Source organism: Nyctereutes procyonoides, unplaced genomic scaffold (genome assembly GCF_905146905.1).
Source record: "Nyctereutes procyonoides isolate TBG_1078 unplaced genomic scaffold, NYPRO_anot_genome, whole genome shotgun sequence".
Lineage (NCBI taxonomy): Eukaryota > Metazoa > Chordata > Mammalia > Carnivora > Canidae > Nyctereutes > Nyctereutes procyonoides.
In genome coordinates this window covers 10195815-10212813 of record NW_026575139.1, presented here as the reverse complement: position 1 = coordinate 10212813, position 16999 = coordinate 10195815, and the positions used below count along the sequence as shown (strand labels likewise).

Sequence of the window (16999 nt, the reverse complement as noted above, 5' to 3'; positions counted from 1 at the left end):
GCCAAAGGCAGGCGCCAAACCACTGAGCTACCCAGGGATCCCTAAATAAATGCAATCTTAAAAAAAGAACACTAGGGGCAGCCCAGGTGGCTCAGCCCTTTAGCACCACCTTCCACCCAGAGCGTGATCTTGGAGACCCAGGATGGAGTCCCACATCGGGCTTCCTGCATGGAGCCCGCTTCTCTCTCTGCCTGTGTCTCTGCCTCTCTCTTTCTCTCTGTGTCTCTCATGAAAAAAATAAATAAAATCTAAAAAAAAAAAAAAAAAAAAAAAAACACTAGTCATATTGACTTAGGGCTCACCCTGTGGACCTCATGGTAACTGAGTTACCTCTGAAAGACCCTGCCTCCAAATACACCACAGTCTGAGATCCGGGGGGTTAAGATTTCAGCACAGGAAGTTTGCAGGGGTGCCTGCAGCCAGCAACAGCACGCTTGTGGAGAATCACTTGCCGTAGATACACAGTTCTACTTCTGAACCCTCAGTTCAGTGACTGTTCTTCTGTACACCGGCGCTCCACCGCCTTCATTACCCTTGCTCTCTAGTAAGCTTTGGAATTTGGAAATCTGTCCCATCCTACTTTATTTTTCTTTTCAAAGATTTAGAGGTCTTGAAATCCCATGTACATTTTATTTATTTTTAAAATTTTTTTAGACCCATGTACATTTTAGAAGTAGCTTTCCAACTTCTACAAAGAAGTCAGCTGGGGATTATGACAGAGATCGCATCAATAACTTTTTGTAAATCAGTCCGAAGAGCATTGCCATCTTCAATAATCCATTAGCACGGCATGTTTCTCTCTTTGTTTAGATCTTCTTTCTTTTTAGCAGGGTTGTTTTCAGGTACTGCTTTTGTTAAATTTCTTTTTAATTTTACATGTTATCAATTGTATTTTTTTTCATTTTTGAACTATTCCTTACAAGTCTATAGAAATACAAGTGACTTTTGTGTATTGGCCTTACATCCTGAAACTTTGCTGGACCCATTTATTGGTTTTAACAGTTTTGTGGTAGATGCCTCAGTATTCATATGCAGTATCACATCCTGTACAAAATGGTTTTACTTTTTTTCTTTCCGATCTACATGCCTTTGTTTTATTGCCCTGCTAGAACCTCCACTACAGCGTTAAATGGAAGTAACAAAAGCAGGTAGAAAAAAAAAAAAAAAGCAGGTAGTTTTGTATCTGCTCTTAGGTGGAAACCTCCATTCTTGCATCACTAAGTACAGTGTTAGCTGTAGGTTTTTTTGTAGATGCCCTTTGCCAGGTCGAGGAAGTTTCCTCTCTCTACAGTTTGAATGTCTTTAACATGGAGAGTTGAATTTTGTCAGATGCTCTTTCTGCATGTATTAAGGTGACCGTGTAGTCTTGTATTTTCTTATTTCAACATGATGTGTTACGTTATTATACTGATGGATTTTCAGATATTTCACCAACCATGCCTTCCTAGGAGAAGCCCCACTTGGTCATGAGGTATAATTCTTTTTATTTGTTGCTGGGTTCATTTCTTAGTATTTTATTGAGAATGTTTTGACCATATGCATACGATAATGTTTCGTGGTTTTTCTTGTGATGACTTTGTCTGGAACTGGTATCACGGGATACTGGCCTTGTGGAATGAGTTGGGAAGTGACCCCTCTGATATTTTTTGGAAGAATTTGTGAAAATTGGAGAATTCAGTGCTGAGACCATTTCACCTAGGCTTTACTTTTTGGGTAGTTTTTTGGTCACTAATTCAGTCTCTACACTAGTTATTTGGATCTGTTCAAATTGTTCTTTTTTACTGAGCTAGGATGACCTACAACATCATATTAGTTACAGGTGTGCAACATAAGGATATGTTTGTCCTGCAAAATCACCACAATAAGACTAGTTAACATTTGTCACCACACACAGTTCCAATTTTTTAATCTTGTGATGAGAACTTTTAGGAGCTACTCTCTTAGCAACTTTCAAATATACTATATGACAGTATTACTAACTTTAGTCATCATGCTGTTCATTACATCCCCATAACTTATCTTTTTTTTTAACATTTTATTTATTTATTCATGAGAGACACAGGCAGAAACATTGGCAGAGGGAGAAGCAGGCTCCCTGTGGGGAGCCTGATGCAGGACTCTCTCCTGGGACCGTGGGATCATGCCCTGAGCCAAAGGCAGACACACAACCACTGAGCCACCCAGGCCTCCCACTTACTTATAACTGGAAGTTTGTACCTTTTTACCTCCTCTCATCCCCCTCCACACCCCACCTCTGGCAACCACCAGTGTGTTCTCTGTATCTGTGAATTTAGTTTGTTTGTTTGTAGATTCCACGTGTGAGGTTGTGTGGGGTTTGTCTTTTCCTTACTTGTTTCACTTAGTGTAATGCTCCATCTATGTTATTGTAAATGGCAGGATTTCCCTTTTTTATGTCTGAATATTCCGTTGTCTGTATGTACCACATTTTCTTTAACTGTCCTTATACTGATAGACACTTAGGTAGCTTCTGTGTCTTCGTTAGTGTAAGGTAAGGCTGCCGTGATATGGGGGGTGTACGGTGTTTTAGATACTCAGAAATGAAAGTATTAGATCATATGATAGTTCTATTTGTAATTTTTTGAGGAAACTCCATACTTTTTTCGATGGTGACCTAAATTCACACCATCGGTGTACAAAGATTCCCTTTTCTCTACATCCTCACCAACACTAATTATCTCTTTTTGATAATGTCTCTTCTAACAGGCAGGAGGTAGGAATCTCCTTTTGGTTTTTATTTGCATTTCCAGGTGGTTAATGATGTTGAGCACTTTTTCAAGGGTTTGTGGCAATCAGTACGTCTTTTTTGAAAAAGTGTCTATTCAGATCCTTGGTCTGCTTTTTAATTGGATTGTTTGGGGCTTTGTTTGGTATCATGTTGTAGGAGTTCTTTGTATATTTTGCATATGAATCCTCGGTTGGATGGGATTTGCAAATATTTTCTCCCGCTTGGTGTAGGTTGCTTTTCATCAATGGTTTCCTTTGCTGTGCAGAAGCATGTTAGTGTGATATAGTCCCACTTGTTTATTTTTGCTTTTGTTGTCTTTCCTTTTGGTGTCAGACCCAAAAAGTCATCAAACTCATCTCAAGGAGCATACTGCCTATGTTTTCTTCTAACATGGTTTCAGGTATTTTGTTCAAGTCTTTAAGCCATTTGAGTTAATTTTTGTATAATACTGTAAGTTAGTGGTCCAGTTTCATTCTTTTGCATATGACTGTCCCAAATTTTCCAACACCACATATTGAAGAGACTCTCCTTTCCCATTGCGTATTCTTTTTTTTTTTTTTTTTAATTTTTTTGTTTATTTATGATAGTCACACACACAGAGAGAGAGAGAGAGGCAGAGACATAGGCAGAGGGAGAAGCAGGCTCCATGCACCGGGAGCCCGACATGGGATTCGATCCCGGATCTCCAGGATCGTGCCCTGGGCCAAAGGCAGGCGCCAAACCGCTGCGCCACCCAGGGATCCCCCCATTGCGTATTCTTGACCTCTGTTGTAAATTAATTGAGCTTGTATGTGTGGGTTTATTTATGGGCTCTCTGTTCTGTTGATCTGTGTTTCTGTTGTTAGGTCAATATCCTTCTGTTCTGATTATCATAGCTCTGTAATACAGTTTGAAACAGGAAATGTGATACCTTCGACTCTGTATTTCTTTCCCAGGATAGCTTTGGGTATTCAGGGTCTTTTGTATTTCCATACAAATTTTAGCATTGTTTTTTCTGTTTCTGCAAAAAAGTGCCATTGGCATTTTGATAGGGATTGCGGACTGGTAATCTGTGGACTGGTAGTATGGACATTTTAATAATTATTTCTTCCAATTTATGAGTACAGAGGACTTTCCCTTTTCTGTGTGTCTTCAATTTCTTTTTCACCAATGTCTTACAGCTTTTAGTGTACAAGTTTTTCACCTTCTTGGTTAAATTTATTTCTAGGTATTTTCTTTTTGGTACAGGTGGGAATGAGATGGTTTTCTTCATTTCCTTTTTTTATTCTAGTTGACACAGAATATTATGTTAGCTGTAGGTATACAAATATTAGCTGTAGGGGCAGCCCCGGTGGCTCAGCAGTTTAGTGCTGCCTTCAGCCCGGGGCGTGATTCTGGAGACCCGGGATCGAGTCCCACGTCAGGCTCCCTGCATGGAGCCTGCTTCTCCCTCTGCCTGTGTCCCTGCCTCTCTCTGTGTCTCTCTCATGAATAAATAAATAAAATCTTCTTAAAAAAAAAACAAAAAACCAAATATTAGCTGTAGGTATACAAACACAGAATATTATGTTAGCTGTAGATATATATATGTGTGTGTGTGTGTGTGTGTGTGTGTGTGTGTGTGTGTATAACAAAGTGATCACCGTGATAAATCTTGCTACCATCTGTCACCATAGGAAGTTGTAATATACCGCTCACTTGATTTTCAGTGCCAGACATTGTGTCTTAGTTATTTTATAACTGGAAGTTTGTACCTTGTAATCCCTGTTTCACAGGTTTGGACTTTGTTTATTCTTCTTTTGGTAGCTTTCATTTGTCTCAAGGTATTTTTTTTTCCTCTTTGATTTCCTCATTGACCCATTAACGTGCTGTTTAGCCTCACAAGTTTGTGTTTTCCAGTTTTTTTTCCTTGAATTGGTATCTGTTTTTCATTCCATCATGGTCAGAAATTATGCTTAATATAACTTCAGTCTTCTCACATTTATTGAGAATTGTTGGCCTACCACGTGACCTCTCCTGGAGAAAGTTTCATGTGTGTTTGAAAAGGTATTCAAGTCTATTTGGTCTAAGGGCTCCTTCAAAGCCACTGTTTCCTTATTGATTTTTCTGTTGAATGTTCTATTCATTGACGTAAGTGGGGTATAAAGTCCCTACTCTTCTTGCATTACTGTCCGGTTCCCTTATTCTGTTTGTTAACGTTTGCTATATCTATTTAGGCGTTCCTGTGTTGGGTGCATGAATCTTTACTATATTGTTGGATTGATTCCTTTATCATTACAGAATGACTCTGTTGTCTTTCGAGATGGTCTTTATTTTTTACAGTCTATTTTCTTTTCTTTTTTCTTTTTTTTTTTTTTTTTTTTGTTAAAGATTGTATTGACAGAGAGTGAGCACAAGCAGGAGGAGCAGCAGAGGAAGGGGGAGAATCAGGCTCCCCACGGAGCAAGCTGCCCAATACAGGACTCAGTCCCAGGACCCTGGGATCATGACCTGAGCTGAAGGCAGATGCTTAACCAGCTCAGCCCCCCAGGAGCCCCTGAGTCCATTTTTTCTGATGTAAGTACTGCTAACCTGGCTTTTTTTTTTTTTTTTCCACTTCCAATTGCGTGGATATTTTTCCATTCCTTCACTTTCGGTCTGCATTGGTCTTTAGGCCTGAAGTGAATCTCTAGTAGGCAGCATGTAGATGGGTACAGTTTTTGTGTTTGTCTTATCCATTCAGTCACCTTTAAAGTAACAATGACTAAAGTAACAATGTAGGTTGACGTTGTGTTGTTTTCTAGCTGTTTTTGTCATACTGCTTTGTTCCTTCTCTCATTCTCTTCTTTTATGATTTAATGACTTTCTTAGCATTATGCTTGGGTTCCTTTATCTGTTTTTTTGTGTACATGAGGTTTTGCATGTATGGTTACCATAAGGTTCATACAGAACATCCTGCCTACGGAGCTGTTTTCAGCTGATGGTCGATTACATTTCAACACATTCTGAAAGCATTACACTTTTCCTCCTCTCCACGCCCTGTTTTATGTGTATGTCATATTGTCTGTTTTTTTATTGTGTGGATCCTTATCTGATTTTTATAGATTTAATTGATTTACTACTTTTGTCTTTTTAACCTTTATACTAGCCTTATAACTGATTGATCTACTACCTTTGCTTCATGTTTGCTTTTTATGAGACTTTTTTTTTTTTTTTATAAATTTCTTCCATTGTGGCCTTTTCTTTTCCATTTAAAGAAGTCCCTTTAACATTACTTGTAAGGCTGGCTTAGTCATGATGAATTTCTTTACCTTTTGTTTGTCTGAGGAACTCTTATTTCTCCAATTCTGTCTGATAACCTTGCCAGGTTGAATGTGCTTGGTTCTTGGTTTGCCGTTTGTCCTCTTGGAGTATATCATACTGCTCCCTTCTGGCATAGTTTCTGCTGAAAAATCAGTTGATAGCTTTATGGGGTTCCCCTTACATATAACTGGTTGCTTTTTCTCTTAACTATTCTTAAGCTTCTTTTATCTTCAATTTTTAACATTTTGATTATTTGTTTTATGTAGACCTCTGTGGGCTCAGCTTGTTTGGGTCTCTCAGTTTCCTGGGCCTGATGTCCTTTCTTTCCCCGGTTAGGGAAGTTTCCAGCCATTACTTCTTCAAATAAGTTTTCTGCCCCTTTCTCTCTCCTTTTTCTCGAACCCCTGTAATGTGAATGTTAGTATGCTTGATGTTTTCTTAGAGATTCCTTAACCTATCCTCATTTCTTTAACATTCTTCTTTTTTCTTTTTGTTGTTCAGCTGGGATGATTTTCACTACCTTTTCTTCTAGATCACTGATCGGTTCTATATCCTCTTATCTGCTGTTGATTCTATTTTACATTTTCTGTCGAAGTTTTCACTGTGTTCACCTGTTGTTCACTGAAGTTCCTTGAGTATCCTTTTGATTTATTATCACTATTAACTTATGATTGTGTATCCTTATGATTATTACTTTTAATTCTTTATGAGGTGGATTGCTTATCTGTTTCATTTTTTTCCTGAGGTTTTTGTCTTGTTTGTGCACTTTGTTTTTTGGTTTTTTGGGTTTTTTTTTTGGGGGGGGGTTCACTTTGAACATATTCCTTTGTCTCTTCATTATGTATGTTCTCTTACTATTATGTATTAGGTAGGTCATTTACTTCCCCAGGTATTGAAGGACTAACTTTATGCAAGTGTCCTGTGGGGCCCAGTAGCACTCCCAGGTTGTCCAAGCCAGGTGCCCTCAAAGTGTCCACTGTGTGGGCAGTGAGTACCCTCCAGTTATGGGTGGGTCACAGTTGGTGCAGACTCACTGGTGTGTGGGGCTGTCCCCCAGAGCGATCACTGTGAGGTCCCGTGCAGCTGGTATGGCATGGGTGCACTGGGGGGCAAGCATGGCCTTGGCTTATCGGGCAGAGAGACCCAGCCACCACTGTTGCAGGCGTGTTGCCCTGTGGGTAAGGGCACTTTGAAGGGCTCCAGGGCTGGCTGAGCCTGCCCACCACCTGGCAGGGAGCCCAAAGCCACATGGGAGGGGCTCCAGGCCCGTAGGGTGGGTTGGCAGACGACATCCTCAGGGGAACACCAGGGAGGCGGGAGCAGTGCTAGCCCAGTAGACGGAGACATGGAGAAATGTGGGCTTCTAGGAGGAAGGTCAGTGCCCCCACCACCATCCCTAGAAAATGACGCCCACTGGTTCGTGCCTTAGCAGGGAACACTCCCATGGATGGATCCCCGCCCCTCTGCCAACGCCCCAAATTACTGAATGGATTTCCTTCACATGTAACCCGGGGCACTTTGCCAGATGCTGCCTGTGCTGGGACCAGAGGGCGTGGCACGTGGGTTGGCCTTTGAGAGCAGAGTCTCCCTTCCCACTGTTCTTCCTGGGCAGGCCACCCCCTCTGTTCTCAAGCTAGGTGCCTTGGGGGCTCACCATCCCGGTGCAGGTCCCCGAGCAGTGGGGCCCAGACCACCTCCTTGTTCTTCAGGAGGAACCTCTGTGTCTGTACCTCTGCATCCGTCATGTGACTTTCTCGAATCTCCTTAGTTGGGTGTGATCTGTTCTGTGACCCTTGTCCGTCCCCCCCCACCGCCCCGCTGCTGCAGGAGCTGAGCTCTTTATGCTCTGCCCTGCCTTGATCCTGAGCTCTAGTTCCTGATAGTTTGTCATTAGTGTGTAGAAATGCCAGTTTTTTTCCAGAATTTTTGTATATTGATTATATATTGATTTTTGTGTCCTGCATCTTTACTGAATTTGTTTACTACTTCTAACAGATTTTGGATAGAGCCTTTAGTTTTCTCTATGTAATATCCTGTCATCTGCAAATACTGAATTTTACTTAAGTGGATGCTTTTTAATTTCTTTTTGCCTAATTTTTTTGGCCAGGACTCCCATACTACACTGAACAATAGTGGGAAGAGGCCATCCTTGTCCCTGATTTTAGAGGAAAAACTTTGAGCATTTCACCATTGACCATGTTGTTAGCTATGGGCTCAGGGAACTTGCCTAAGGCCTTAGTAGCAGAATGAGAATTCAGACCCTGGCCTTCTTGACCATGCTGTTGCTATAATACCGTGTCTATGTCCTCAACTTTTTACCAATTTCTACCAGGAAATCTACTCTCAGAATCCATTATCAATCAACACACATGGAGCAGATTGTGAAATTTCCTTTAGCCACTTTGGTTTATTTTATCCACCCCACCCCACCTCTACCATCCTTCTAGAACAGGTTCTCAAGAGGCTTCACCTGGGGCAAGGTGGATTTGGGTGAAAGGTTTTCATAAATAGCAATCCTTGGGCAGCCCGGTGACTCAGTGGTTTAGCGCCGCCTTCAGTCCAGGGTATGATCCCAGAGACCGGGGATCGAGTCCCACGTCGGGCTCCCTGTGAGGAGCCTGCTTCTCCCTCTGCCTGTCTCTGCCTCTCTCTGAATAAATAAATAAAATCTAGATAGATAGATAGATAGATAGATAGATAGATAGATAGATAGATGATAGATTAGATAGATAGATGAAAAGAAAGAAAGAAAAGAAAGAAAGAAAGAAAGAAAGAAAGAGAAAGAAAGAAAAAAAAGAAAGAAAAAAAAGAAAGAAAGAAAAAAAGAAATAAAGAAATCCTTTACATTTTCTACCTAAACGTTTTGAAAGCCACCCTGGCATTCTAAGAGCTGCGTTTTTCTGGGCTCTGACTTTTGACAGGACTCCCACCTCCTAGTGCAAACCCCAGAACCATCTCGGAGGTTGGTTAATGAACTGTGTTCTTATTTCCTTATCTTCCTCTTGACTAATGCTTTACAATTTAGGATGAGAAAACCTGATGTAGCAATTTATGAATTATGGTAACATTAAAATAAAATTAATCTTTCTGTAAGGCAACAAACATATTCCTATAGAAAGATTTCTAATACTAAAATGAAGTGCTATAATTTCCAACTAATTACATTTTTCAGGCTCTTCTCTTTATCATTCCTGAGAAAAGTATCAATTGATTCTATATAGGAAATCTCTCTGCCCGACCTGTTTACTATCTACCTATGTTATCTACCTCTCGTCTGTGCTGTTATACTAAGAACTACACAAGGAGAATCACATAAATCTGGACCTGCCTCCTAGGACCTCACATTCCAGGAGATATACTGAGATGTAAAAGTCTAATAAGAGAATGAGATTTAATAAACGTCTGAGCCCAAAAGATGAGTGTTCTGTGGAATCTGTAGCTCATGGCTAGGTGCAATGATGAAAGGCAGGCATCTGTGTGAACTTACAGGTGAAGATCTAGGATCTAAAGACCCAGTAAGAGACATGGTTAATGAGTTAAAGGTAGTAGAGCCAGAGAAGAGACCAGGAAAGCATAAATAGAATATTAGGAGTTGCTGAAATGACTCAATTATAGGATAATTCTGTGAACTTAGAATTGCCCCTTGTTGGTACTAGTAACCTAAGGTACAAGACAGGACAGAGTCTCAGACCCTCCCTTCACATCCACAAAGAGGGAATCTTGTGGTCAAGAATGAGTCAAACTCATGAGTCTGGCCAGGGCACCAGCAAGAAGCCATTCCCAGTCAGTGTATCGTGTGCACATTACTCAGTCTCTTCCTATGTTCACCCAGCAGATATTTTGGAGCCGTCTGTGAGCTCGGTGTCATGCGAAATTCTGTGGAAACAAAGTTTTAAAGGACATAACCCCTTCCTCAAGGAAGGAAGAGCGTCAGGGGCACACTTCTGAATGCTGGATGATGAATAGAGGTTCTGAGCAGGCCAGGTGGGAGGGGGCAGGACACCCAAAGGGCCACGTAACAGGTGAAGGCAGTCTTTTAGGGCACAGCACCATAGGTCCAGACGTCGTAGGGTGCCTGGGGTGGAGCTGAGGACACCCGCACCCAAGTGAGGCAGTGAAGAATCCCAGTGTAAATGATAAAGAAGGGAGCCACTGAAGGCTACAAAGACACAATTTGTCGGTGGGTAACACTCACTATCCTCTCACACTTTGGCCTGAGACACTATGTGCTTGAAGATTTCTTATCCAAGTGTCAAGAAATAGGAGGATGGAAGAAGATTCACCAGTATGTAGAATGTGATAGTCCAGAACAGTCTCTTTACAGCAGTGGGAGTGGAAGTTAAACCAAAACCCATTTAGCATCATGTTGAGAAATCTGTAGTCCCTGGAGTCCACAGGAGACTTCACCCAGGACACTGAAAAGGTCAAGGAAATGTGTCTCTCCAACCAGAGCTATTTTAAGGACCAAGACATCTGACTCCAGTAGACAATTCTCTCTCAAGAGAGCCGTTCTATGTGTAGCTTCCTTTTGGAATTACCATTCTCAAGAACCAAGATGAAGAATTAAAACCAGAGGGAGGAATCAAACTGATTTACACTGGGTATCACAGGATACTATCACCCCACTTCCTCATGTTCTACCCATGTCCCTTCCCATAAAAGGTTTTTATAATTTTCTTGTTCAAAATGGATGTTAACAGGGCAGCCCTGGTGGCGCAGCGGTTTAGTGCCGCCTGCAGCCAGGTGTGATCCTGGAGATCTGGGATGGAATCCCACATCGGGCTTCCTGTATGGAGCCTGCTTCTGCCTCTGCCTGTGTCTCTGCCCCTCTCTCCTTCTGTCTCTATAAATAAATAAAATCTTAAAAAAAAAAAAAAAAGAAAGAAAAGGATGTTAACAGCCAAAAAACATAATCTTGGATATTGAGAATTTTGAAGGTCCTGAATTTTCCTCCCAAAGTGATTTTTAACAGTGCAGTTTCAACAGTTATAGTAAATACTAGAACTCTGTTGAGAAACTGAAGTTTCCCACTTAAAAATATCTTCTAGTTTAAACTGCTTACTGTTCTAATCTTGTAAACTTTACAAAGACTACTGCTTTATATCAATTAAGAAAATAGGAATGTTCCATCCCATACCTCTCCTTCATTTCCAAATTCACAAAAATTAGCTTCCAGAGAAAATTATTTGCAGCATTTGAGTACAGTCAGGGGGAAAAAAAACCGGCTTCAATTCTATCAAAAACACACCAGGGTAGCATTTCTGGACAAGACAGGACATCAAGGTGTTTCCTGCAGTTAATTGTAAGTCTGTCTTTTTCATAAGTTGTTGGGTAATCACATGAGAAATTTTTTTCCTTTCCAACATTGCAAAATAAGTAAAAGAACCAATAGGTATCATTAATGGAAAATAACAATTGCTAACTATTCACATCATAGTATTCACATTCGCTATCAAGACAGGCACAGACTGAGTCAGGAGGACCTGTCAATTCCAATGTTGTCATCTTCCTAGCAGTTTACTGCTAAGTTCTCTCTCTCTGAATTGACAAGCTGTTTTAGACCTAGTTTCTGTTATAGCAAACTTGTGTCAATTTTCGCTTCACTAACTGTAATCACTATGAAAATGCAACTGTCCATCAGTGAAGGGTCATCTCTTACATGTCGAGGGGCAATATTTTTTTTCTTAAATACTGGACCAGGATTTACAAAAGTACAGAATGCTTCTCCCCTGTACTTAAGAACCTGCAGGATACCGAGACAAGTAGTCTAAGAACCTAGCCAGAAAAACCAAACTGTATGGTTTAAGGCACAAAGGAAGACGTAATATAATTAAACTTAAGATCTTTCTTCTCTTTATTTGCAAGATAACTTGATTAACCTCAATTATTAATAGCCAGAATTTGGGACTCACAAGTAGCTCTATACTGTAGTGAAATACACTTAAACTCTCATAGTTAATTATGCACCTTAAATTTCTGTTAAAAAAATAATTAGCCAACAATAAAACTTGTTTCATGACTATAGCAAGTTTTCACTTTCTGGTTTTCTATCCAGCTATTCAATATAACCTTGTTTTTGGTACCACACGTTAGAATTTATGGAGGACTAAGCAAGAGAGAAGCAGGCACATAGTGCTTGTTAGACACTCAGTTAAAGTAGATGATACTTAAAATAGTATCCTTTCCTGGGGATGGATTTTTAAATTCACATTTGCAAACACATTCTTCAGTTAAGTTCCAAAAGCTTATTAAAAAAAAAAAGTGAGGGTGTGTGACATTAAAGTATTTGTTTTCATTTCCCTAAAAGAATTTTAGCACACCTAAGACAATAAAAAGAACCTATTTAAAAGTACTGTTGTAACAAGGGAATAGCTGATGGTCCTTTGGCCAAGTATTTATTTAGGAACCACCACTTACAACTCCAGCTGGTATTCCAAAGGGAATAGTTAAAAAAAAAAAAAAAAAAAAGGAAACATACAACTAATACAATTTCTCTTACTCTTCACTTTTCTTTTTATTATTCAAAAGTCAAATGTTATTTTTAAATCATCCAGCCTCAATTTTGATTTAATGTACCGTCATTTTCCCAAGATATGAAATTTCAGAATCTCTTTGGAATACTAATTTCACGTTTCTAGTTTTAACAAAACTGTTGAAATTTTAAATTCCACTCTATTTCCCTGAATTCTCGAGACAGTTGCTGATGTAAATTTTAATATAAAATATTTAGTCACAAAATAGTATTGCTTTTGTATGCACATAGTTGTAAGATTACTTTGTTTTTGTCAATAAAAACTATACCATCTTTCATAAAACTCTAAACAAATTAAGAACTGTGATGTAGAACAAAAATTACACATGGTAAAACAGGTACCAGCACAACGTTAGGTTATATTACATCAAAAAAAGTTTTAATGGTCCCAAATATATATACTCAACAACTAAGCATACACTCAGGGGAGAAAAAAAATCAAAAACAAAATGAAACAAAAAAAATTATGACACAAATGACCACATCTAGAATTCCACTCAATCTTTAATCAAGTAGGGACAGATCCCCACTTTAAAAAAAAAAATCTGCAGTTTGAAGGGCAAAGGGAACAGATAAAAAAGAGGAAACTTTATATTCGCCCCTCCCCCAAGAGGTTTTCCAAACCTGTTGTAGCTTGACTAAAATGTTCAGAATGTATGATTTTAAAGGCAGGTCTCTTTATACAAAGAAACTGCTGGCATTCTTAACTAGTGAAGAATTATGGCACAAAAGCCTATTCTTCTGAGTCTCAAACATGGTCCGAGAAAGCATATTCTGATTGTAGCAACTGACCAGTCAATCCAGAGTTCCACTTACAAAACCCCTGCCCTGTTGGCTTTTTGTTTCCATTTCCTTCCCTGAGAAAAGGGCAATGTGTGGTCCAGGCTGGAGAGCTCAAAGGCTTAAGTCTTTCCCCTAAATGTATAGTATCCCCTCCTCCTGCTCCTTTGAATTGGCACTTGATGAGCAGAAGTCAAGTGTGCGAGGCTGATCTGGATCAGTCCTTCACAAGAGACCACTGCTTTGTTGTGGATTTTGTAGGGGGGAGGGGTGGAGAACCAGTTTTCTCAACAGGTACTGATCACAGGCCGTTGCCACTATTAGGACTCAAACTTTGCTTTCTTTGACAATGGTAGCGTGTCTTCCTTGTCTTCATCCTCGTCATCATCTTCGTCGTCATCGGGATAATCTACCAGACCCACGAGGCCTCCCTGTTCAGAAAGAAGGTTAATTTCTCAAAAACTGTATTTTTAACACATATTTAAAATCTAGATAAAGGATACATATCCCCCAACCCCGATATACTATAAGTGTGGTTATTCCCGGATGGTGAGATTATATGCAAGTGAGAGTCCCTGTATTTTTCCTGTATATTCCATAATAAAATTTAAAAAAATAAAATTTTGAGTTTATAAATTTAGCAAATGAGCCAGGAGATAAAACTTTTTCAATTTAGTAATTACTGTTTGTAAGACTTCATGCATTAGCAAAATCTTGAAAACTACAGCAGATAAGCAGGCCACTAGAAATGAGGGCCGACTGGCTGTTAGAAGTTAGGAAGGTGATTCGGCCTTGCCTGCTGGCACCCTTGCAGACCTCTGCCTTCGCCAGAAACCGCTGCAGCTCTTCTGTGCGTGTGGCTCTGCAAAAACTCACCACCCCCCTCTGCCCTCAGCCTGCCCCTTCATTGTAGCATTTCTTATATTCACTTCTTGGCCTTCAGAGGTTTCGTGCTCATGTCAAAGTAAAAGGAACTGTGTGTGCGGCAGTATATTCCTGGTCTAGAGCAACCAATCCCAAATGCCAGCCTGTTAACTGCTAGTCCAAAGGCAGCAGGACATGGCCAAAAGAATTGGTTTTTATTCCGAGATTGTCTTATCCACATTTTTGGTGTTAAAACTATGATCCTTTCTTATATGAAATGGTAATGATAGAGGATGGTTAATTCTGTTTTATAACTCTTCCTTGGCAAAACAGTGTTAGGAGTGTCCAGATAATGAGGTTTTCCCCTACACAAGTCTTTAGATGGGCTTTAATTAGGAAAGTTGGTAAGGAATAACTTTAAAATTTTTGTAAATGTTCTGACACAAATCTGAACCTGAGTTCTAAAATGCAAATAACCAAAATCATTCATTCAGCTTTTTGTGTTGGTCATAAATTGCTTCGGTTTTCCAGACATTCAGGTAAGTAGGGGGAGAATTATTCTCTCTCATTCACAAAGGTTAGATCAGTTCCAAGAGACCGTAACCAAAGGAAATCTCAGTCACAATTACTGTTGAGACCTGGTTAAATGTGATAGGTCCAGAAGTCAGACTGTACCTTGGTAGTAATAGCTGCCGTCTGAGATGTACTTTTAGGGACAGAGCCAGGAGAGCCTGGAGATCCTGGGGATCCCGGGGAGCCTGGCGAACCAGGCAGATTGGTTGAAGGTGACTGGCTGGTGAGAGAAGTCTTGGTTCCACTAGAGAGGGAAAGCTTGAAACTTGGGCTCTGCCGACCAGAAAGATTCGTTTTCAGAAGCACCTCTTTTTCCTCACTTTCTTTTACTAAAACGAAGAATAGTGTCAATAGTTATCACCCATCCTCCTCTTTAGTAAATCCCCCACCCCCACCACACCATGAAGTGGCACTAAAACACAATGGACTAGCTTACTCCTTTGCTGGGGAAAAGCACAAGTTCAGTACAGAACTGAGAAGGAACAAAAACCTTCAGTATTCAGTGTCCTTCCCCTTCCTGAAATAATGTATTTCTCCTAAGTCAGGTTAAGAAAATTTGGTCCATATTTTCACCCACAGCTATTAATTCACATCCTAGAAAACAGCAAAGTCTCTAAAATCTATGTCATGCCAAAGTAGATACTCATCATTTTGTCAAGAAACACAGAATAAGCCTAGAGTGAGAAAGCCGCCATTTTTTCCTTCCCCAGCTTTCAAAACATACATTTCTTCCTTTCCATGAATTTACTTATTGGATCCATAATATCATCATCATTTTTAGTTTTGTCAGATGGAGACACGACAGCTTCTCCATCTTCCATGTCATCTTCATCTGTGTTAAACCACATCTCCTCTTCATCTTCTAGTGTTCTGGCATCTCTTCGATATCTATGATTCCTCAAAATGGAACGCATACTAGGAATAAAGAGAAGAAAGTAAACAGACCGGGGGCACCCAGGTGGCTCAGTCAGTTAAGCATCTCAGGTCATGATCTCAGAGTCGTAGGCTTGAGCCCTGCATGGCTCTCTACTCAGCAGGGAGTCTGCTTCTCTCTCTCAAATAAAATCTTAAATAGATTTCGTCCAAAATGGTCTTCAAGTGGTGCTCCAAATTAAACAGATCAAGGAGATTACAGATTTATATACAGAGAGGAGAATGAAAAAAGACTTTTCACAGAACTAAAAAAACACTCCATCATATTTCATGTTAACTAGTAGAATCAAACTATTATGGAAACAGTACTGTTATGGAGCAGTTATTCAACTTGTTAACATTAGAAACAAGTCCTAATTCGTGGACTTTAAAATATCCCCTAAGAAAAAAAAATACATATATCCCCTAAGTATATGAAGTCACATGATTCAAAGCAAATCCTATTTTTATTTTACTTTGAATATATGAGCCCTGCTGCCACATACCTGTTGGGTTTTGCTTTTATCTAGCTTGATATATGCCTGAGGAGGAATCTAAAGATCCTACTAATACCACATGCGCCTTCAGGAAAACATTCACATTGGCTCAGAGAGAAAGCTACAACCACCCCCTCCCCCGGCCAAGCCAAATAATATGAAACAAGCAAAAAGAGGCACCACCATACAACTTGAATAGGTTAAAAAATGTGGTAATTTACCTGTCAAGTTTGGGATTATCTTGCCTTTCTCTTTGTTGTTCAAATCTCAGCTTCAATCCTTTAAATGTCTGTACATAATCTACATCTTCCAGTGCTTTCCAGTAATTTTCGATTACATGAGCAGTTAATGATTTTATATCTTCCTATAGAAAAGAATTATAATGAAAAATACAATATGAAAAATGTTATTTTAACAAGATGGGAGGCTTAACTGTAGGGAATTCATAAACCTGCCCAAAGTAGTTTAACTTTGTATTATTAGCCTATCTTAGAGATAACAAAACAATGAAAACAGGCATAACTAGCTACTCAGCAGTCTCCAATTTTTGATGTATCCCAGAGTTAACCATGGGCCTTCCTAAAATAAATGCCCAGGTACCACCCCAGATAATTCTTACTCAGGTGAGGGTGAGTGTGGGGGTGGGACCAGCACACCACAATAAGTGCTAGATGGACAGTGGTGAGAGTTGCACAACAGTGTGGATGTCCTTAATGCCGATGAATTGTACACTTAAAAAGGCAAATTTACAGGATAAATATTTTACCATAATTTAAGAAAAGCGTGCCACAAGTAATTCTGATACACGCTTGTGGGAGAACCACAAGCCTACTA

The 16999-nt window shown here is 39.8% G+C and overlaps 1 protein-coding gene across 2 annotated transcripts in view; it reads right to left on the bottom strand.

Annotated features, from left to right (window-relative positions):
• Nucleotides 1-13025: 13025 nt before the first annotated feature.
• The window catches only part of PPP4R3A (protein phosphatase 4 regulatory subunit 3A), a 37496-nt gene continuing 33522 nt past the window's right edge, over nt 13026-16999 (bottom strand). For both annotated transcript variants that reach the window (XM_055303941.1, XM_055303942.1), the window contains exons 12-15: nt 16387-16529; nt 15481-15671; nt 14859-15085; nt 13026-13750 (exon numbers count right to left, since the gene is read on the bottom strand). In XM_055303941.1, coding sequence (XP_055159916.1) covers nt 13640-13750; nt 14859-15085; nt 15481-15671; nt 16387-16529 — 672 coding nt within the window. In that variant the 3' untranslated portion in view covers nt 13026-13639. The remainder of the gene's footprint in view (nt 13751-14858; nt 15086-15480; nt 15672-16386; nt 16530-16999) is intronic.